This window comes from Hoplias malabaricus, chromosome X2, assembly GCF_029633855.1.
Source record: "Hoplias malabaricus isolate fHopMal1 chromosome X2, fHopMal1.hap1, whole genome shotgun sequence".
Classification (NCBI taxonomy): domain Eukaryota; kingdom Metazoa; phylum Chordata; class Actinopteri; order Characiformes; family Erythrinidae; genus Hoplias; species Hoplias malabaricus.
The window spans coordinates 18,800,270-18,822,895 of record NC_089819.1 but is presented as its reverse complement, the minus strand read 5'-3'; the positions used below and the strand labels follow the sequence as shown (position 1 = coordinate 18,822,895).

At 38.3% G+C, this 22,626-nt stretch overlaps 2 protein-coding genes across 2 annotated transcripts; one reads left to right on the top strand and one right to left on the bottom strand.

Moving 5' to 3' along the window:
* Positions 1-75: 75 nt before the first annotated feature.
* LOC136676712 (glycine dehydrogenase (decarboxylating), mitochondrial-like) lies at positions 76-12,821 on the bottom strand. Its single transcript, XM_066653897.1, has 25 exons — positions 12,495-12,821; positions 11,950-12,028; positions 9,296-9,431; positions 8,802-8,966; positions 8,630-8,707; positions 8,148-8,295; positions 7,747-7,943; positions 7,510-7,606; positions 7,317-7,422; positions 7,079-7,218; positions 6,882-6,962; positions 6,673-6,770; positions 6,054-6,138; positions 5,928-5,969; positions 5,572-5,714; positions 4,968-5,043; positions 3,689-3,814; positions 3,411-3,560; positions 2,813-2,925; positions 2,553-2,694; positions 2,330-2,441; positions 2,141-2,236; positions 1,686-1,858; positions 677-757; positions 76-547 (listed from the first exon to the last, which is right to left on the bottom strand). The coding sequence occupies exons 1-25, from the start codon at positions 12,744-12,746 to the stop codon at positions 410-412; spliced, it is 3,054 nt and encodes a 1,017-aa protein (XP_066509994.1). The 5' UTR covers positions 12,747-12,821; the 3' UTR covers positions 76-409.
* A 1,272-nt stretch (positions 12,822-14,093) lies between these two features.
* LOC136676255 (ghrelin O-acyltransferase-like) lies at positions 14,094-16,112 on the top strand. Its single transcript, XM_066653113.1, has 3 exons — positions 14,094-14,215; positions 14,735-14,959; positions 15,179-16,112. The coding sequence occupies exons 1-3, from the start codon at positions 14,094-14,096 to the stop codon at positions 16,110-16,112; spliced, it is 1,281 nt and encodes a 426-aa protein (XP_066509210.1).
* Positions 16,113-22,626: the final 6,514 nt, after the last annotated feature.

The following is a 22,626-nucleotide window of genomic DNA, read 5'->3' as shown; positions in this document are numbered from 1 at the left end:
TATTGCTCACTTAGATGTTCCTTTAAAATATTTATTGTATTTCTACAAACAATTTCTAATCATTTCTTAAATAATTAGATTCAGATACATCTATAAAAATTAATGTCAACATTGAGAACAGTGGCCGTAAGTTAACTACATACAGTGAAAACAAAATCCATACATCTAAACATATTCATACAGGGAATGAACAGAAATATAAAAACCAAAACCTATACAAGTAAATCTCTAAATCTGAACCAAGTATCGATTATTTTAGTACCACAATGGACAGCTAAAGAGAGGAAGGGTAAAGATTTGTACATTGCACAAAATGAGAAGCGAGGCACCACGGGTATAACCAATGGAGACTTGAGTGGTTTTTGCTGAACATTTATCGTTTCAAAACTGGGATGTGGTTAGAAGGTTGTCACGAGGAAGCCCGTTCTTCATAGGGAGATTCATACAACTCCATCGGGGGACAGGTACACACAAGATGCTGGTCACCATAGATGTCATCGATTCTTGAAATTGTGGGCCAGAATTTGGTCTCAGGTCTCACAAATGGCTGAAATAGTGCAGAAATAATTTTGCATCATATGTAAAATAGAGAAATAATATAGATTTTGGAAATAAGTTAGTTTTGCATCCTGTATAACAATATCTAAACCATATATAAAAGGCATAAGCCACATACCATGGGGAAAGCAGCATACTCCCTGGAGTAGGGTCTGTCCCATGTGGACGAAGCAATGCAAGCAAGGGAATGGGGAGCCATCTGTGTATAATATTAAAAAAATAATTAAACACTCTGCAGTTTCTCTACGAATCCAAAATTTCTCATATTGTCTGTGCTTTACCCAAAACTCTTTAAGCTAGCCACTAGGGCTGTGCCATATCGTATCGTTCACAATAATAAATGATTTTAAAAAAAGTCCATATTGTGATATCATGATATTCTAACATGTTTACCTAACAACGTCATGCAATTAGCCATATGGCATACGTTCTTTACATGAGTTGTTTGGGCACAGTAAAATACAGTAGAAAGTGGCTCTGAACGATAAAATAAAAACCATTTAATAATATTATATTAAATATATATTAAAACTAATATAACTTTTCTTTGTTGCAATAGTGTGTTCTCAAAGTTAATAAAAGTATTTTTCATTGTTTCGTCATATCGCCATGGATATCGTTATCATGAAAATACCCTAAAATATCGTGATAATATTTTAGGGCAATATTGCCCACCCCTACTAGCTACTGTTGCAAATACCAAATAAGAAATTGTATGCAATATAACTCACCAATAAGTTCTTATTACATCTACATTTCGAGCATGTGACTACGTTTACATGAATCAGTATGGATTTTTATAGTCACAGTTAGGATAGATCACTTTTATTGTGATGTAGTGAAACTAATGCAAGTAGGTGATAAATGTGTCTAGCTACAGCATCATAGTACATTTCTAAAGCTCAGCCTTTTAAATTGTGTATGGAATATTATACAGTAACTAAAAAAAATCTGATGTGTATAATCTATGTATATTTTGTAGTTTCAAATAATGCACTATATATTTTCTCAATGAGGTGGATGTCATTTTCCCCCAATGTGCAATAAATCTAGTTCAACCCCAACAGCTGCTACAAAATAATGCATTTGTGGCAGAAAAAAAATTGGGCAATAGGCTCTTTGCCAACCTTTAGTGGGTTAACGCGAGTGTCCATCCTGCCTTCCTCAATGTCTAAAATTTCTTGTCGAATGGCCACCAGGGCATCACAGAAACGATCCAGCTCACTCTTGTCCTCAGATTCTGTAGGCTCGATCATCAGTGTCCCAGCCACAGGCCATGACATGGTAGGAGCATGGAAACCTGATAAATAAGACAGAAATTAATCCTATAAACTAGTGTGTGTCTTAATAAGACAATTATCTATGGCAATGATTCTCAGTCCTGGTCCTGGAGTACCATCGCCCTGTTTAAGAGAATCCTTTGCTTCAAACATTGCTGAGGTAACTCATGAACTAATTACCAACCACTTCCTGAGTTGAACTGAGAGTTTTAGCACAGGGAGAACATTACGGTCAGTGGTACTCCAGAACCAGGATTGACAATCACTGATCTATGGAGTTTGCTGAGGCATATCATCTGTACCGTAATCTTGCAGCCTTTTAGCAACGTCCACTGCCTCAATGTTTGCAGTCTTCTTGAAAGGTCGGACATCCAAAATAAATTCATGTGCAACAAAACCTGTGATAGAAGGTTTTTACTTTTTAGTTAAAAACAATACCCCAAAATGAGATTAACTGAGTATTCACATCTTGACATTTCATGACCATATACCTTTGGAACCCCTAAAGAGGATTTTGTAATGGTTCTCCAGTCTCTTTGCCATATAGTTTGCATTAAGGATGGCCACTTCCGTTGCATGCCTTAGACCTTTTGAGCCCATCATCTAAATAGTAGAGTAAAATACATAAAATTATTCATAATCAAACAGATTCAACACGGTTTTCCACAAATAAGCTTCTTGTCCTGGCAAAAAAGGCTTTAAAACCCTCATTACCTTGATGTAGGCCCAAGAGATGGGCAGGATGGCACTGGAACCCCAGGGGGCAGCACTGATTGTTCCCAGAGAGCTTAAAGCGTTGCTAGATTGCATGTTCACCACTGGGTGGCTTGGAAGAAATGGAGCAAGATGCTGCTTTCTGAAACAAAAAGGTGTTATCGCATAAATTACACTGAACAAGACACCCATCTGGTATATGTGATCTTGGATCATTCTTTAAAAGTAATGGTGCAGTGAAACAGCTTTTCACCACTTACACGCCAATGGGACCCATGCCTGGACCTCCACCTCCATGAGGAATACAAAACGTTTTGTGAAGATTCAAGTGAGAAACATCTGAGCCGTAATCTCCTGGCCGACACAATCCCACCTGGGGTAAAAAGCAGAGATCAAACGTGTTTTTGTTAATAATCATTTTGGTATAAATCTGGCTTTTGAGAGATCAAAGCCAACAAACAATGGACTCTGAAAGAGCTCTTTCAAAGTGCAGGAACCACCGCACTAAAGTGAAAACTTGTGGTCATTGAGCCCTCAATACAAACAACCCTGTCTAAGGTTGTTTAAAACACGAAGCATGTTTACATGATCAGCTTTCAAACATAACATTCTGCCTCCAAGAATAAAAATGTAACCAATTATGTAACAGCAGCTTTGTTTTTTATGCATATTGAAAAGCAGGATAAAGTTCACAAACAGTGTGATTTAATAACGCTTAATTTGGGCTAGCGAACTGGCTTACACCCTTTTGATATAGAATCTAAAGAAATGTATTGACACACTATGCTTCAGATGAATCAGATCAGTTTTGACCTCACTACTGTTTAACACTGAGTGACTTCTTCTAAAGGGTCTCACCTGTGCATTCATGTTGGCCCCATCTAGATACACCTGTGCACCATTCTGGTGAATAAGGTCACAAACCTCACTCACATTCTCCTCAAACACACCATTTGTTGAGGGATAAGTGATCATTATAGCAGCCAGGTTTGTCTTGTGTTTGTCCACCTGTGTAAATATTGAAAAACAGGAACTTGGTCAATGCCACACAAAATACACTCATCTTTTATAATAAAGTTCCAAATTAATTGGTAGTTGGTATCTGAATGTAAGATAAACAGCACAGTATACTGTACCATAGCCTTCAGGTGAACCACATCAATATTGCCGTCTTTGTCCACCTCCACCACCTGAACTTTCAAACCAGCCATTTGAGCACTTGCAGGGTTGGTGCCATGAGCTGACTTGGGAATCAGACACACCTGGAATCCAGACAGGGCAAAAGGTTATTAGATTAATGTTGTGTAGTCAAAGTAATTGCATAATCCACAAAAGATAAAAATGGGTCATTCTTGTCAGCATTATAGGGGAAAATAATAAAGATTCAACTATGGTGATAATGATCTATGATCATAATATTAAAATAGTAAAATGAAATTTGTGCATGCTAATAATTAGACAAATAATTAGACAATTCATTCAGTAACCATTTATCTATAATTATCTTCAGCTTTGTGCATGTTTAGATAACTTCCTGAGTAAGGCTGCACACTTGACAGATCATAAGATTTCCATTAAACTCAATAAAACCAAAAAAACCCACAATTAAGCAAAAAAATGTGAGCAATCTTTACAAGGACACCACGACACACAATCCTGGTCATGTTTGGTAACTGCTTATGAAAGACAAAATGCAAACTGATCAGGCGATGGTAGAGAGTTCTCTGCTTTTGAAGAGGGGGAAAAAAAAAATCACCAAATATGGAACTTAGTGTTGAAGGGAAATGTGCTAACCTTATGAAATAGAGTGTTTTTTTCTATCTCTTATTTGCTCAACCATGGCAGTTTGGACCTTGACTGTTTCAGGAGCTTACCGGCTATCTAAGATGTGCTTATAAAGGAGTTGTTAAAACAAAGGCCAGATTACAAAATCTTCGAACAACTTTAACATGTCACCTTATCTTTGATATCTTGTGTTTTTTCCCCTCTGTCATGTTGCACACCATTACCTGAAATTGCAACTGTTCAGCATTTTTTTTTTGTCATTATTAATTGCCATTCTCTTCTGCCATAAACTAGTTTTCTCAAGCCACAGCAAGCAGTACAGCCGCTGTAACACCAGTATCACCTTCAACATAATCTAATTATTTCCATTAAAAGTTAAGCCCATTCTAAAAATCTGTCAGGTTAGACAGCAGGTCAAAAACCACTCCGGAGTTTGGCTCTGGCCACTGAGTAGTTCAATTATCCTTATCTGTTTTTAGACCATGCTTAAAGACAGACACCAGGATGCAATCTTCTTTAAAGCCATTATCTGGATGCTCCATTTAGTCATGACTGTTTTTCTGTGGATTGATCAAAGTAATTCTGATCAGTCTTCACTACCAGTGAGTTACTAAAACAGTGGATACTCACTGTTCTATGCGACTCGCCTTTGGAATTAAGGTAGGCTTTGATGGCAGCCAGCCCAGCATACTCCCCCTGAGCACCACTGAAAGACAAAGCAACCAAACATTCTGTTAAGCACCAATGACAACCTCTACCTCAGCAAATCACAGTTCAAAGATCACACCACTTGGTCCATCTCAGGACATTAATGTTTTAAGTGTTAACTAGACAACATGCTTTATGAAATGTTGCAGCCTGTGGTTGGGTTATCTAAGCAGATTCAAGTATTAATATTAAATGGTTTATCTATCAACTGGGAGAACGGATGGTTCATTGAATTTTCTAATGGCATCAGCGCTTAATTAATCAACCTGTAAATGTGGATGTCTAAAAAACGATAAATAATGCTTCTTCTCATTTTCATTAACAGACTTTTTAGCTTATCAGATGCAAACTGAAAAGTTACAATCGAGAATTCATGGGGACGACATTGGGTGATTTGCCAAATTCAAAGAAAGCTATAATTATAAGGGCTATTTGAATACATGGAATGCTTCATTTCCATTCTATAGAATTACATTGCGTATTAAGATAATAAATATTGTAGTACAGAAGTGCATGTATTGCTTGCCTATTTGGTTGGAAGGATATCTTGTCGTATCCTGTGACCTCACAAAGATCCCTCTCCAGCTGACGAAAGAGCTGTTGATAACCCTCTGCCTGGTCCAGCGGCACAAAGGGGTGGATATTAGCAAATTCCCGCCAGGTGATTGGCTGCCAGCAAGAGAGAAAAGCACTCATGTAAATGGATTTGTTCACAGTGTGTCAATATCCATTTTGAGAAGCGATGAGGGGTAGAGACACATTCCAATGCATGTAGGGTGTAGGGTCATGGTGACGACATACATTCTTATATTCGACTCAACAATACCCTTGACAACACCAACACTTTTCAGGATTTTGTAGTACAGAATAACAATGTCTCACCATAAGTTCTGAGGAGCTGTTCAGCTTCATTGTGCATGATCCCTAAATTAAAGCACAGTTTTAATAGGCCGTTTGTTAAAAGGCGATGACATGAAATTAAATTAGACTCATTTATTAATTACTTACCAAAGGAATCATACTGTGTACAAGTGAAATGTCTTTATTCTCCAGTCTTTTCATATATCGCACAATGTTAGTCTCTGAATGATAACTGCAAATGCCAAGAATAAAAATAAAATGATTATAAAAATGATATCTAATGCTACACAAAAACATTCAACCTTGAACAACTTATTACTACGGTTAATCCACTCATAGGCTGCTGTAATAACATTCTGCTTGACAGTAGGACTGCTGCATTACAGGTCTTTCTAAACACAAACAGTTTAATCCGAGATGACGTTAATGTTTTGTTTAGCATCATATTTCCCAAAAAATATAAATCTCAAAGATTGCAGTTAAGTACTCTTTCATTTTACTTCACTTCACACCAAATTAGTAACTGCATTAATTACAAATATACCATGTCAGTGTATCCTTATGGTGAAATAGCACACAAGATTAGATAAGGAAATTGAGCTATTTTTCCAAAGCCCTCAGAGTGGAGGTGATACTGAATGACAATTGTTTATTGCCTTGCCCTTAGAAGGCTAAGGCCTCATAGTTGTATAAACGCCCAATCAGCATTTTAGCTTGAAAGTACCACAATTAATAACATGTTATTCCTAAAAACATAACGACAAACCTGTTGAACACTGGGTGGGTGAGGAACTTGCTGGTCCTCTTAAAAGGACTTGCCAGCAAGCCTTTTGTTCTTTCACTCATTTTCTCTGCAATGAGCTCCTAAAAAATAGGAAAATGCAAATTAAAACTATTGCTTACAGAATGATCAATACCCTACTATGGTAACTGTGACCTGGTAATCATAGTATTTTATCATTTGGGCACACTTACAGCAGATGATTCACATCCAAAGACCCAGAGCAAGTCATCCAAGTCTCTCTCTGTAACTGTCTCATCCAAAGACACACCAAGCTGAAACCATTCCAACCACATATTTCAAATGTCTCTGTGCTATTATAAAAAAATCATAAGTGTCATTAAAATATTGAAATGATTGTAGGCTTAAGCAATTTCCTGAGAGTTCTTACCACTCCTTCACTATAGACCCGCAGGTTAATCTCACGCTGTTCAGCCTTCTCCAGAATGTCCTTGGCAGCCACACCACAGTGAATCTTCAGTGTGTCAAAGAATGTTTCATGCTGGAGCTTGTGTCCAGCTCTAATAAGCCCTGTATTAACATGAAGATAAGTGACAAAACTTGTAGATACCTGGCAGATGATTAATAAACCGCCTTATGTGTCATAGAATGAATAACTGAGGACATACCTTCAGCAAGAATCAGGGTTGCGTTGTGAGTCCTCTCAGCAATGTGCCTTAGGCCCTGAGGGCCATGGTACAGTGCATACATAGCAGCCATGTTTGCTAAGAGAGCCTAAAAAACAGGAGCCGTTAAATACTAAGTCACCAACGGCTGTATCTTTGACATGTAGCACCATGTTATTTGCTTATACTCTGGAACCTGGGCAGTGCAGATGTTGCTTGTGGCTTTGTCTCGTCGGATGTGCTGCTCCCTTGTCTGCAGAGCTAGACGATACACTTCTTTACCAGCAGCATCCCTGTTAGTGAGGGGGGAGGGGTGGAAAGGAATGTGTGAATTAAGATCTTTCCAACAGAAATAACATTAACCTCACAGATAACAACCACTCATCCAAATATAATAACATAAATGCTAAAATTATACGTTATAGACACTCACCTGGTAACTCCAACCATCCTACCTGGCATCATCCTGACCAGGTTTTCTTTAACTGAGAAGAAAGCTGCGTGAGGTCCACCATAACAGAGAGGCACTCCAAAGCGCTGGGAGCTGCCCAAGGCAATGTCTACTCCAAACTCTCCAGGTGGACGCAAGACGCAGAGTGCCAGCAAATCAGTAGCGCAGCAAGCCAGTGCCTTTAAGTAAAATGTAGCATGAAGCAAATGTTAATGTCAGTGAAGCAAATCCCCATTTGGAATTAAATTAACTGAAATTCCATGTGCCGTAACACTTTAAACAAAGCCTTATACACATGGTATTGTTGCATCAATTCACTTTTAGTTACAGTTTTAAAAAGAAACTTTTAAGAGTTTAAAATTTAAAGTCACAGTTTTACATACTCCCCCCTTGTGGGCCCGATCCACAAGTTCAGAGAAGTCCTCCACTCGTCCTTCAGTGTCAGGGTACTGGAAGAGGACTCCACTCACATCCTTCCCACTGAAGTCCATCTCATGAGGCAGTTTTAGCACAGTCTTTACCCCAATGTAACTAAACATATAACATTTATCAGAAATTAATCTGGATAGTAGTCTACATTTAACTTTATACTGGTGAAAATCAATTCTGTGATGTTTTCCTAATTCACCTGGTATCAGCCCTAATACATGCTTACTGTTATTCTCTGCTAAAAAGAATGTCCTATGAACCTGATATAGTTTGTTTGAAATACTCATGTTTTCTGTGCTACTTCTTTTAATATTACATCAAATAATATATTGTATATAATTATAGATCTATGCCAGAAAAGCTATAGCACCCAGAACTACATACAAGTACACATTCCACTCAATTTCATTCCTGAAGCTAATTCAAAGCGACATACTTTGCTCTTGTCTGCACCACAGCAATGGTCTGTGGATGGCAACGGGGATCAATGTAGAATGTTCTTCTCTTGTTTTGCCTGAGGACGAGAAGAAGCCAAATCAAACACATGAATATTAATAATGTTTCTAAATTCACCCGTGTTTTCTGGGACCTTAAAGAAGTGAGCTAACCTGTGACAAAGCTGCATGGCCTCAGCAGCTGCAGTGCCTTCATCCAGAAGTGAAGCATTGGCCACTGCCATTCCAGTGATGTCACACACCATGGTCTGGTAGTTAAGTAGGCTCTCCAAACGACCCTGTGCGACCTCAGGCTGGTAGGGGGTGTACTGAGTCACCCTGGTAGGGAAAGATTTAAGCAGAAAGGGCCAAAGAAAACACACAATTTTATTTATTTATTTATTTTTCCTCTGAAGATATTCTGAAATACATTCTGAGTAACTGGAAATATATAAAAGATATAAGGTATAAAGTTTAACTGAAGAAAAGCTTACTGGTTGGAGATATTTAGTATCATTAATTACAATTGCATATGTATGCCAGCTGGTCACATGGATGCAACTTTCAAAAGAGCTAAAATGTTTCTACTGCCTTAATATGCTTCATAACAGCATTGTTTAAGATACAGAATGATATCAAATTCTTAAAAACGTATAAAAGACACACACCATCCAGAGTTTTCTAGAAGATTTCTCTGTATGACAGGAGGCACAGAGCAGTTATAATAACCCATTCCTATGTAGGATCGCCACATCTTGTTCTTGGAAGCAATCTTTTGCAGTGTGTCAAGGATTTCATTTTCACCTGTGAAGAAATAATTCAGCAGTTAAGTAAATGGCATTTCTTCTGATTCTGATTCTGAAATATTAAGCATGAAGAATGAAATGAATGGAATTTAATGAACCAAGTTGTTTAATAGAACCACAGTAACTCATAAGGAATGTTTGAGAGACTTTATGATTTACTGAAAGCAAACCATTCCTCCTCACATGTCTGCAGTGTTGCCACCACTTACTGTCAATCTAATTCAAACTGACAAATGAGAAAAAGAATGAATTAGGCCCTCAGAATAGACCCTGCCAGGAAAACCCTGTACTGATGCACCATCAAATGAAAGCAGCTACCCATCCATTTATTTATGGAGTGACTGGCCTTGTGACTCAAGTCTAGTTAGGAAACTAGGTTTTCTCAGGAAAACTAGATTTATCCCTGGCAAAGATTTCATATCTACACATCCAAGATGGAACATTTAAAATAGGTGCACATGTTATGATGTAGTTTGACAGATTTTATAACAGGGATTTTCAGAGTATAACATGAATGTAGGTCAGTATTTAAAGCACACAACTGTGTTTCCAGACAGAGAATTTAACTTAGTGCAGCATAGTATGTGGTACGCAAAATGAATGTAGCTCTATTAGACCTCTAACAAAACCTCAGATGAAATCAAATGTTGTGATGGATTAATTACTGTGAGCCTTTCAAGTACACGTTTTACACCCCTACATGCAAGCTCCACATTTAAATTCACAGTATCCTATAAAACTACTGCTGCTACAAAATGATTCATGACTTTAATCAATCAAGGGGATATATATAGTGCATGTGTGGTTTATAAATTACTCAAGACAGTAGAGAGTGGATGATGGGCACATATGGGCCATTTCCTGATGGCTAAGTAACTAGTTTATTTCCAGTTGCTCAGGCGCATTGGAACCTGTGCATAGAGACACAAGAATTCCCCAGGCATTGTACTGCAGCTTAGTAACACAGCAACTCAGCAGGGCAAAGACAATCCTGTAGCGCAGGCTGAGGTAGAAGCATTAAAAACAACCATGCTTCAATATCAACTAGGATTCCTCATCTTTAAAGCCTGGATTTAAAACACACTTTTTTTAAGCATGCAACTGCGTTTGGGACATTATTTAGTTTATCTAGATTTTGTAATTACAATGTTTCCCAACAAATTAAAGCTGGGTCCCAACTATCATAAAATGGACTAAACTGGGAATGAATACATTCTTTTTTACATCACAATTGGCTAAAATAGTGCTTTAGGGTCAACCTCTTAAATCATTAGAAGTGCAAACGCTTTTTTGTGCATGTGAAAGGGTGGGAGGGTGCTCCATCTATTGTTGAGATGTGAATCCCTCACTGGATTTGCAAAACCAAGCTCTAGGCAGCTGAACCAGCAAAATCCAGTAAGGCCCCCCATCGAGTTCTTCAGCATGGCTTGCTTTGTTACAGCAGCAGACGAAACCGACACCTGAGCATTACATCACACTTTGTGATAAACTGGAGTGATCTTCTTTATACATTTAAGACATCAATGCTCATGCTATTATTTCAGAAATCAGATTATGCAATTTATTACAGATTAGTATTTCTCCACCCAAATTCTACTTGCAGTCAAATATGTGTGTGTATTAATATGACTTATAAACAGTGTGAGTATAATAAAATATTAAATTGAATAAATCTGTACTTGGCAGCATTAACAAGATGCACGTTTTAAAAATGTGTAGGATTCTAATGAACCGATGGTGCTGTGACACCACCACAGTGAAATAGTCGTACTGTCCGTTCAAAATCAAAAATGCCGTTTTTTAAATAATGTTTCCATCAAAAACACTAAAGCCCTCCATTAAAATCAAATGAACTGCTCTGAAGATCCTTTCATGCATAAGCTCTGAACTGATGTCTAAACCTTCAAACAAGCAGAAGGATGTCTCAGAAAGATGTATAATGTCTGTTTGCGTGGTGCTGTTTCCCATACCGTTTAAAAATATATAAAAGCCAAGGTTAAGCAAAAAAATAAAATAAAATAAAAAAAAAAAACAGAAAGAAACCGGTCCATGCAGTGCACAGGGCGTGATGTAATGGCAACACTAACCAGATCAAACTGGCCGAGTGACGGGAGCTCAGAGCTGAACTTTACACTCTGCTGCTCGCCCTGTTGGCATGGGCTGAGGGCAAAAACAACTCCTAATATGTTCAAAGGAAGACTTTTCATGGAGGAAAGAAGCCCCCCCACTCCACTAAAGGTCTATTTGGCACACAATGAGCGTGCAACCCACATTCCGCTTCTTTTGTTCCCAGTCAGACAAAATATCTAGGGCTTCTGACAGACTACAGTTATATTTTAGTCAATAACATGAAGAGAATGTTGTTTATCTCTCCTACAGGGTTTTTTGTGAAGGTACACCCAGAATTGAGATGTTGATGAACTGGATCTTGCTGAATATGAATTAGTGATGGACTCACATCAACACAAAACACGTGCTCTCCCGCTCTCTCAGAGAGAGTTTCAGAAAATACTTACACACTGGGTCGTCCATTTTCAGACTCCTTTGCAGGCGAATTGATGATGGGATTGTTTTTTCTATGAGTTCCGTAATGGACTGAAATAAGAGAGAAAACAAAACGTCACAATGGTGTTTACTCATGTGTGTGTATCTAATTAACGAGGCTGTGGGTAGCTCTTTATTAGGTCTCTATCCAACTTTACAGCAACATTTCCCGTCATCAGTCATCATCTTATTCGTGTTTTCTGTCATTCTATACTTTCTAGACTGAATTTTTCATCATTTAACGACATCATTCTAACCTAAATGTTTCGATATCTGATGCTTTGCTTTTTTATTCTATTATTTATGTAGTTTCTTGTTGGAATTATTCACAACAGATGCCAGAAATAAGTTGGAAACAGATTACGAAGCAGGCGAAGAGCAGGCGAACTGAATATATCCAAACTATTACTTTTACATTAACACTGAAATGTCTGGAGCAGGAAGAATATGACAGAAAAGTCACGTTTAAATAAAGTGCGTGTCTAAAGACCGCGGTGTTTATCCTCCGCGCGCTCACCTCGAGGCCGAGTGTATTCAGCATCTCTCTCTTCTCTTTATCCCCGGGGCCAATGTGTCTCTCCGCGAAGTCGTCGTGCCGCGGCAGAATCCTCTCAATCTTTCGCGACCCCACACTCGCGGTGGTCCTGAGTCCGCAAACGCGAACATTATTAACATTATTAACGGACACAAGTCTCTCGCAGACGCGGCGTGTCTCGCGGGCGCTCACGGTCCTAGTGACGACGCGCCACGCTCTCGCGCAGCTCTGCATCCTGAAAACAGCCGACAATAAACCAGAGGGAAAACTAACTATTCAAACTCCGCGAGGAGACCGTGCTCGCGCCGCTCCAGCAAACTCCTTAAAAGTGTTCCGCACCTACGCCCCCTAACTCTGTCGGGGGCGGGAGTGGCCAATCCGAGAGCGCGAGGGCCGTGACGTCGTCTCCAACTTTTTCTCACGTGCTGGGAGAAAGCCCGGAGTTTTTTTTCGAGGATCTACGTGTGACAATGGGTATTGTTGTGTGAGATTTTTATATTATTGGTCTCGGTTTGAGTACGGCTTTTTCAGGAGGATACATCAATACGTTCTTCAGTGAAGCTTTAATAAATACAAGTCTGCAGTTTTCTCCGAATGCATCTGACCTACGCATGACAACTGAAACGCTGATATTTTTGTTCCTTACATATGACATTTTATCTGAAATGTCTGGGGTAAAGAGACTGCTCAGACTAAGCAACAAGTGTGAGACAGCATAGGCCTACAGCATACGAGTTAATGGAGTTAGTGACAATTATTTGTCATGATATTCAATGAAATATTTGTATCTGCAGCATGAGGATAAACAAAGCCCTGGCAATTGAAAGAATATTATATTAAATAGCGTGACCAGATCAGAGATGGTGAAAAAGAGGACAGGTCTCCGGTGGAGGGAGTTGTTATCGACCAATAACGGTAGCTCTACAGTCAGACCGTCCAATCCGAAGATTTTAAGCTACTTCACCACGCCCCCTTCTCACTCAAGCGAACCAATCGGAGTAGGGGAGGGCGGGACTAGTTTGTGAACGAAAGTTCTCGAAGTTCTATGTAAGCTCTAGAAAAACAAAATCCCGGACGTTTGTGAAATTCCGCCCGGACATTTTTTTAAGTCTAAAAAAGAGGACATGTCCGGGTAAAAGAGGACGTCTGGTCACCCTATATTAAAAGACATAGATTAGAATCAGATATAGAATCAGTTAGAGATTTCAGCACACTTGTAGTGGACAGTATGATAAATAAGGAGTGATTGTAAAATATCATGATTCCTGTGTATTGGTCAACTGCATGAAACCTCTGTGTACTCATGATAGTGTTGCTTTGTATTAAACTCCATTTGGTTAATATGTAAACAACTGTGTGTCATCGCACATCTGACTATCTGTGAACACCAGGAATGTTGATGAGCTTTTGTATCAAACAAAAAACAGAAATAATGTGAATCCATTGTAGTTATTTGCTCTCCATCTGTTAATAATAAACCTATCTCTGATTCTCTAACAAGCTTTATGCATGATGTTCACACACAGGGAGTCACTGTATCCCAAGACACCATTCAGTACTCACCTCAGTTCTTTTCATATCATGCATCTTCTGTGGATACTGTTTAATCAAAATCCTCAGATGGTTTATCAACTGTTGACTCTACCATTTGCTGTGCTGTTTAATGTCCTGGCTACTCAAGGATATCTCACCTTGACTAACAGGTAAGTGTAATAGCCATTTTAAACATTTATAAACTATATATATGGCCTAATACTTAGAGAAGTGGGCTTGGGACCAGACGGTTTGAGTTCTGTGAATGGCAGGAAAATTGGGTGTGATGGGAGTAAATGAACGACACTGTCCTCCTCCATCAATCCACGTCTGAGGTGCCTTTGTTTAAGGCACCAAACCACCCAACTGCTTCCTGGGCGCTGGGGATGGCTGCCAAAATTTACTCGTAGCAGCTAATTGCTATTTATGCTTCTCACCTCTCAAACACATTCAGTGTTGTTGAGGTCTAGGTCCTGTGGTGATCCATTTTTTGATGCGGTTTCTTTGTTGGGTTCATCTTTTTACTTCCCCATTCCTTAAATTGGTTTAGTTTTATATGTAATCATCAGAATATTTTTAATTAAAATATTATATATAACTGGAAATAAAATAAATGAAGGTTTGTTGATTTACTTTGTTCCTCAGGACTGTATATTATTTTCCTTGAATTAATGGACATTTGTTAACAGGTATATCTCACTGACTCTGGGAGGAGTTGTCCTTGCTGTTCTGACAATGGGCCCATACAGCTTATTACTTTTTGTTAGCACGGCTGTGCTAGCGCTGCTGGTGCATTTTATGGAGCCAGTCCACATTCATCAATGGATCTTTGGGCTGCAGATGTGTTGGCAAACGTTCTGGCATTTCTATATGCAATATCAACAATACTGGCTCCAAGAAACTGTGGATTACAGGTATTACCTGAGAAACACAAAACTCAAGGGCCATAATCATATGTGAAGTAATAAGAGAGAGTACTTCAGTATCTGTACTATATCAATATCTTACTCAGTTAAAGGTGTAAGTAGAAAAATATACCTCAGGGAAAGTCACAAAAGGAAATTCTAGCTGTCACAAGAAAAAGACACTGAAAATAGCTGAAATACTCTAAGAATTGCTTCTTCCTCCCTCAGGCTTTTGTTGGCCATGTCTGCTCTAATGCTCCTCAGCCAGAAAGTCACCTCTGTATCACTGGACATCCAGGAGGGAAAAATAACTGGGTCTTTTGGAAAAAGCTCCCAGAGCCAAAGCTCTTCTCTCATTCCTTTCATTAGCTACACTCTCTACTTTCCAGCACTTCTTGGAGGCCCACTTTGCCCATTTGCCACTTATAGGGCCTTCATTGAGGAGATAAATATCAGACCACCACCTTCTCCACTTGCCATTCTGCCATGGAAGATATTGCGAACTCTGGCCTTGCTGGCCCTCAGATATCTCCTCTCAAGTGTCCTACAATTAAGTGTATTCACGCTGAACAGTCCTCAAGGTTCTCCAGGATTGTTATGGCTATGGATCTTGTCCCTGATCCTCAGACTGAACTATTACTCTCACTGGGAAATAAGCGAATGTCTCAACAATGCAGCTGGATTAGGTTTTAGTGGGCTCAGTCAAGATGGAGGTGCTGTGTGGGATGGACTTTCTGATGGAGATCCATGGGAGATAGAGACATCAACACGTGTTTCCATATTTGCACGCCGCTGGAATGGCACAACAGCTGCCTGGTTACGCAGACTGGTGTACCACAGATTCAACACGGCCCCACTCTTTATGACGTTTGGATTCTCAGCCTGGTGGCATGGGCTCTACCCAGGTCAGATCGTAGGTTTCCTTGGATGGGCCATTGCTGTGATAGGGGACTACAAGCTTCATACATATATTCAACCAAGGCTCATCACACCTTGGAGGAAAAAGCTCTACACTTGGTTAAGCTGGGTCTACACTCAGATGGTCATTGCTTGTGTCGTGCTTGCCACTGAGCTCCAGAGATTTGATGCTGTAATGTGGCTTTGTAACACGCACATAGCTGTGGTTCCATTGGCAAGTGTTTTGTTTTTGTTTATACTGTAATCTCAGTGCAGAGACCTGGGCTTTTTAAAATTACAATTAACTTAAGCATACATTAGCCAGGGGTGATGAGGTGAAAAATTATAACTTTTTTTATTAATTGATTCATGAAATTACAGCAACACTAAGCTTTTTTAATGTAATTATTTACGTAATGTAATTAATTAAATGTAATTAATACTCATGGTGTTCAAGAATCTGTTATAATATTTTTTTCTATTAATTCAGCTTTCTGAGACTTGTAAAGGCTGGACGTTAAAGCTATTGCAAAAAAAAATAAAGAACTAATAATAAATAACCAATTACATCTTTATTATTTACTAAGTGTTTATTTCATTTCATTACTTCTGGAATAAATTGCTTTCAAAATATGCAGCCTGACCAGCAATTGTGTGTTTATTTTTGGTCATTTTATGGAACTATTTCTCTTGTAGTAAAAGCAATATATAACAATAAAATGTGGAACAGGCATCTGCTTTAAAACACCAGTAAAATTAAAAAAATGTAAGGTCAAGCAAATCTGTTGTACATGACCTGCTAAACATAACATTGGCCATGTTTACAAAGAGACAGAGAGTCTGTTACCTTCAGTGCATTAAACTGTCCTGACTATCAGGATTCTGCCATTTGTATTTAGATTGGCTCTCTTTTAGATTTAGATTGGATCTCTGCATTAGCATATACACACTTCCATGTATCTTACTTGCTCTGGAACTGAGGTAAAGGAGTGCCTCCTTCTACAAATTTCAATAGTAGGCCGTTCTTGGCCATATTAATAATTAAAGTTACCAGACTCTCCTTAGAGAGGTGTCCTAGTGTAGTAATATAGTGAAATGGGATACAAATAACAAAAAAGGACACCAAATGTTAAAAGACTGTAAGTGGAGTTGTTGTGCATACTTGCTTGGTTACAAGAAATAGAATCGATTTACATTTATATATTGAAATATTATGACATATGAGTATAGGATTCTTTGTTTTTGCACTATTATGAATACATCATTACTACATGACTGCAAGCTCACTGTTTATTCACTGTCCAGTCAAGGTACTAGTATACTGTTTGAACGCTGTCTGCCATCTAGTGGTTAGTTACGTGTAATACATCTTTTTTCGAACTTTTTAAAAAATATTTTATTAAGGATCAAATAACATTCACCACTTTACAGTAGGGCATCCATATAAATAAATAAATAAACATTCACATTACGATTCACTTACACTTAATAAAATAAAATTCAAGGGATTGAAAGGAGTGATATTAAAATGTATGGACAAAGTTTGAGTGTGTTTCCCCACATTCCCTCCAACAACTACTAGACAAAGAAGAGCCAATCCTCATAGTAATATGGGGTGTTCTAAAATATCTAGCAATGAGCTTCCATTTGAATTCTCTCCAATTATTAGAACAAGTAGTTAAGTCACATTCAGAACATATATCTTTCCAACTTTCCAGTATTTACAGCCTGGCCTTTCAACATCCAACCACTATATGTTGTATCATTGACAATAAAGTCCACAATGGGTTTTAGTTAAGCAGCTCAGAAATACAGCTTTCGATCTGGATGGGTCAGCCCTCCATCTGATTTACAATACAAAGGGGTTAGCAGCTCTGCCAGGGTACTGTAGTGCAGATTTGTCAGCTTAGATGGGCCATTCAGTCGATGGGCCATTCTGCCAATTAGACGGGCCATTCTGCCGAATAGGTGCCTTTTGCGTCACCAGGTCATTATGAGTATAAGGATGTATAATTACTAACAGAAAAATAAATTTTATAACTACACAAAATGTCCTGGACCTTGATCTAATGGCAAATTTAAGATATATTATTAAAATTATGAATAACAACTACCAAGAACACGAAAAAATAGCATTTGCTGCCTGTCTCCTGTTTCTAATATGATATTTTACTACGAAAAATAATTATTTTATAAATCCTATAAATACCTTTGCATTTTTTTTTGCATTGCTGTCAACTATGCTTTAATATTTCAGTTCAAACACATATTTTAGTCTCAGTCCTGTTTCCCTAACACATAGCCCCTTCTAAAACATTTGAAACATTCCACAAATCACATTTTCAGTAGGAATATACATCATCTGGCTCTGCTGAAGGCTATGGCAAGACCAAAAATGGGTTCTCACTTTTTATTCTGTATATTTTAAGATATTTTAACTACAACAGAGCTCAACATAGTTTCCTGTTACCTTAAACATTTCTCAGATGTTATTTGTTTATTTTAAAAATCATTTCTTTGGTAAATTGTTAGAATGAGCCCAGTGTCCTCCTGTTATTACCATGGGCGTAATGTGTCTGTATTTCATTAATTTTCTCATTTTATGTTAAAAATTCAGTTACAGTAATGAGTGAATTGTGTCCTCAGTTTTATTGATTTATTTTTATTGTTTGAATTTTAGGCTGTGTATAACTGTTTACTTCAGTTTTATTTTTATTTTGTATGTTAAAATTAACATAAAAAATTATTTACTTAAATTACTTAGTGTTGTGTAATATCCCAATGTTACGATGTAGAACGTTGGGTTAAATATTATCTGTACTCTGCCTGTAGAATTTATTCTAATCCGAAAAACACATCATCTGCCTGTTTTTGAATACACTTTGTATCATATATTTCCTCTTTAAAAATATTTAGGCTGAGCTGTGAGCCAAAAATGTACCACTGTCTAAAGTTTTTGGAGAGTGTTGACAGCATGGGCAGTCTCCAGTAATGGTTCCATTAAGAAACTATTACTATTCTTAAAGGGTCAGTTCAAAGTTGTTTGCAGATGTCCAAATTCATCTGCGTGTGCTCAGTTCACATGCTGCTCAATGCTGTCATCAGTCGGGTATACAGATGGGCGTAATGCTCCTTCAAACACACTTCTTTGTTACAAAGCACTTAAACAAAGGTTTTGATGAATATACACACCAGTATGGAAGTCTGTTTCCACCACATAAAATAATACAGAAAAGACACATGAAAAAAAAATCATAAATATGCAATTTGCTATCTCAATATTTTGAGATACTAAGTCAGTATATTGAGTTGGTATACTATCTCAATATATTGAGATAGCAACTTGCATAATAATGAAAAATAAAAATTGGTGCCTTTTTTAAATTATGTTATGTGGCAGAAACAGGCTTTCATACTCCAGACACTAAAAAGTCAAATACAATTTAAAAATATATAGTTATATATAGTTTCTTGCACCACAATCACAAATAAACTGATACAATACGTTCAAACCTGCACACCAGTGACTGGGAAGACAGCGGCTCATATGGAGAGCACTGATAAGACAGTTTGGCTAACAGAGGTTTTATCAGTGTTGATCATTTTTAATTCACCCTCAAAAATGTTTGGGTTTTTTTCATAACATGTAGCCTGACAGTTTACTTTTAGCTGGGTCAGGAACCACAAAGTAATTTGATTCTCATGTCAACAAAAAAGTAATACATAAATACTTTAATAATTATTGATTTATTTTCATGCACCTGAATATCCAGAGCAGCAATGAGCATAGATAGCACTACAATTTCACCATAATTAGGGTGACCAGATCTGAGATGGTGAAAAAGAGTGATGAGTTCTCGCCCCTCGCTGCCGTTGTATGCTTAGCTGAACCCATGTGTGCTTATAGGTCCTTTACACCTTTATCTGTACACAAAACATGGGGATTTCTTTTTTAATTCATCCGAGAACTTACATTTACGTTTCGGCATAGCTGGTCGAGATGAGGGTGGGTACATGAGCTTCGCCTGACGTAAACAAGGACTACTGACATGCAGACTGACCAATTAAATGTTTACAGAGAAGGTTATCGACCAATAACGGCAGCTCTACAGTCAGACCGTCCAATCAGAAGATTTTAGGCTACTTCACCACGCCCCCTTCTCACTCAAGCGAACCAATCGGAGTAGGGAAGGGCGGGACTAGTTTGTGAATGAAACGCTTCTCCAAATTCTATGTAAGCTCTAGAAAAACAAAATCCCGGACGTTTGTGAAATTCCGCCCGGACATTTTTTTAAGTCTAAAAAAGAGGACATGTCCGGGTAAAAGAGGACGTCTGGTCACCCTAACCATAATACAATATGCTCCACCTGACTGACTGCTAAATATGTCCAGACAGATGGCAAAGCTAATTACTTTCAACTCTTTTTGTCCACTTTAAAAAGGCTCCTCTGATCTATAAATCTGCCATTCCATAATTAGCATTGTTTTCTCACTCTTAAATCTTTCTGATGTGTTGGACATTGTGTTGGATTAAGAGAAAGATTATAACCATGCTTAAGGTAAGGAGAAATTCAGATGTTTCTCTAAACTATTAAGTGAGAGCTAAATGTTGGGACATATACAGCAATAAAGCATTTAAAAATAATACCTTGCAGAACTCCTAGGGACTGGTACTGATCATTCCTGAAGTAGCCAGCACAGTGCGGATCATGAGAACACCACGCCGAGAGAAGCAGACTGTAAGAGCTTCAGCCACTGGAACTGCAAACAGAAAGTACAATAAAAAAAAGTGAAAATGGTAGCAGGATACAAGACACAAACATAAAACCATTAACAAAGACTCAAAAGAATAGAATAAATCAACATATATAAAGGCTTATTCCAACAGGCATCTGTTGTTTTGAAACCTAGTTTTGTCAATTCATTATGATATTGTGAATTTGAAAGTGTTATGATTCTTGTTGGAATGCGCCTTTAAAATTTTCTTCCTAAAAATCCAGCTACTGTTTTCAGGTCCTCCCACAGTAATCTCCAGATATTTCACAAAATTATTTTGATTTGATTTTAATTATTTTTAATGTGGTTACACAGTTTACCCTTTTATAGTTTATCATTTTCATCTTGTAGAAATGTGTATACGGACAACAGGTGTTATCAGAGAAGCACAAGCTGTCCACTGTGGTGCTCCTCACCTCCCAAATGAAATATAGCAAAGCTGGTAGAGGTGATCCATGACACAGTACTGATGAGGATGCTGTAGAAGTTTTAAATGTCAAGGAAAATTCCTAAGAATGCCTGCAGTAAGGCCCATGGAGGAGAAACTGGAGATGACCACCACCCAGCCATAGCCTCCATCAGGGGGATCCCACATCATGACCCTGCATGTGTTTTAGTCAGGTCTAACTGTCTAACCTGAGATGAATAACAATTACACAGTCACACAGCTCCAGTGACCTGGAGGTTGTGGGTTTGATTCCCTCTCTGGGTGACTGTCTGTGAGGAGTTTGGTGTGTTCTCCCCGTGTCCGCATGGGTTTCCTCCCACAATCCAAAAACACACGTTGGTTGATGGATTGGTGACTCAAAAGTGTCTGTAGGTGTGAGTGAGTGTGTGTTGCCCTGTGAAGGACTGGTGCCCCCTCCAGGGTGTATTTCCGCCTTGCGCCCAATGATTCCAGGTAGGCTCTGGACCCACCGCGATGAATGAATGAATTAATTACTATGTGACATTCACACACTCAAACCAAAAATGTCAAAAAAGCCTCTGTTTTCAATTGAGTTGCAAAGCTTTGCACTGAGTGCCCTTAAAACAGGAACATGTAGCATTAATCTCACAAACAGATAAAAGCACTGATCATTTCACACAGTTTCAGTGTGCTGAGTAAGTTAGTATATGTTATTTCACTTGGAAAAACAATTTAATAAATACATAACCTTACCTTGGAGATGTTTTAAAGACCCTCCCACCCCTCCTCATGTCCTTCTTTGTAAAAGGTTAAACAAGACTTGTTCTTTCAGACCCCATTAAATTCTGGAACTTTCACCCCCAAAGGTAATTTTATAACTTACTCCTTAAATTGACTGCATTGATACAGCATCACTCACCTATTTATTATCAGTGAGGCAGTCTTTCGCTGTTTAGGAGGAGGATTGTGATCAGGTTCCAGCTGATCTAAAAGTGGAGTAGTACAACACAACAGTGGGCTTTATGGCTGAAGTTACTTTTAATGATTTAATAATCTGAGGTTAAAACCTTGTTTTCTGATAGAGGATTAGAGACCATGTTATTATCCACCATCTGACTTAACAAAGGAGTGATTGGGATAGTGTGTGATGCTCTGTAACGGACCAACAGCCTGTCCAGTGTTTGTTCCTGCCTTAAAGCAAATGATTCCAAGTAGAGCCACCGCAGCACTGATCATAGATGAAGAGGTACATAAACGTTTTATTGTGTTGCCTATTAAACTTTGCTTTCTTTTTGCATTCATTTTCCTTCTAGCTTTTTGAGATATGCCACATGGAGGAGCAGGGTTCTTCAAATATTTCAAGCTTCACACAGCACATGGGGCTTTTGATTCATATTGAGGTGACTCATCTAATGGCAGCTTAACCCAGTTAGGTCCCATGTTATTGAGTTAAAAATCAATTTTCAAGATGTACAATTTTTTCCATATAAATCAGCCCTACAACAAACGTGTACTTTATACACAGTGGAAGTGTAGTCTGGGGACAACTTGTATTTCGGTTCCTATTTACCATGCTTTTCATAAACAGCAATGT

What these genes read in the sequence shown, in the direction of transcription:
- LOC136676712 (XM_066653897.1), bottom strand. Translation starts at nt 12,746, where the DNA reads ATGCAGAGCTGCGCGAGAGCGTGGCGCGTCGTCACTAGGACCGTGAGC. An exon ending in TCTCTTGGGCCTACATCAAG is followed by an intron (nt 2,442 to 2,552) that starts GTAATGAGGGTT and finishes TCTACTATTTAG; the next exon opens with ATGATGGGCTCAAAAGGTCT. An exon ending in CTCGCGTTAACCCACTAAAG is followed by an intron (nt 758 to 1,685) that starts GTTGGCAAAGAG and finishes TATTATACACAG; the next exon opens with ATGGCTCCCCATTCCCTTGC.
- LOC136676255 (XM_066653113.1), top strand. Translation starts at nt 14,094, where the DNA reads ATGCATCTTCTGTGGATACTGTTTAATCAAAATCCTCAGATGGTTTAT. An exon ending in TATCTCACCTTGACTAACAG is followed by an intron (nt 14,216 to 14,734) that starts GTAAGTGTAATA and finishes ATTTGTTAACAG; the next exon opens with GTATATCTCACTGACTCTGG. An exon ending in CAAGAAACTGTGGATTACAG is followed by an intron (nt 14,960 to 15,178) that starts GTATTACCTGAG and finishes TTCCTCCCTCAG; the next exon opens with GCTTTTGTTGGCCATGTCTG.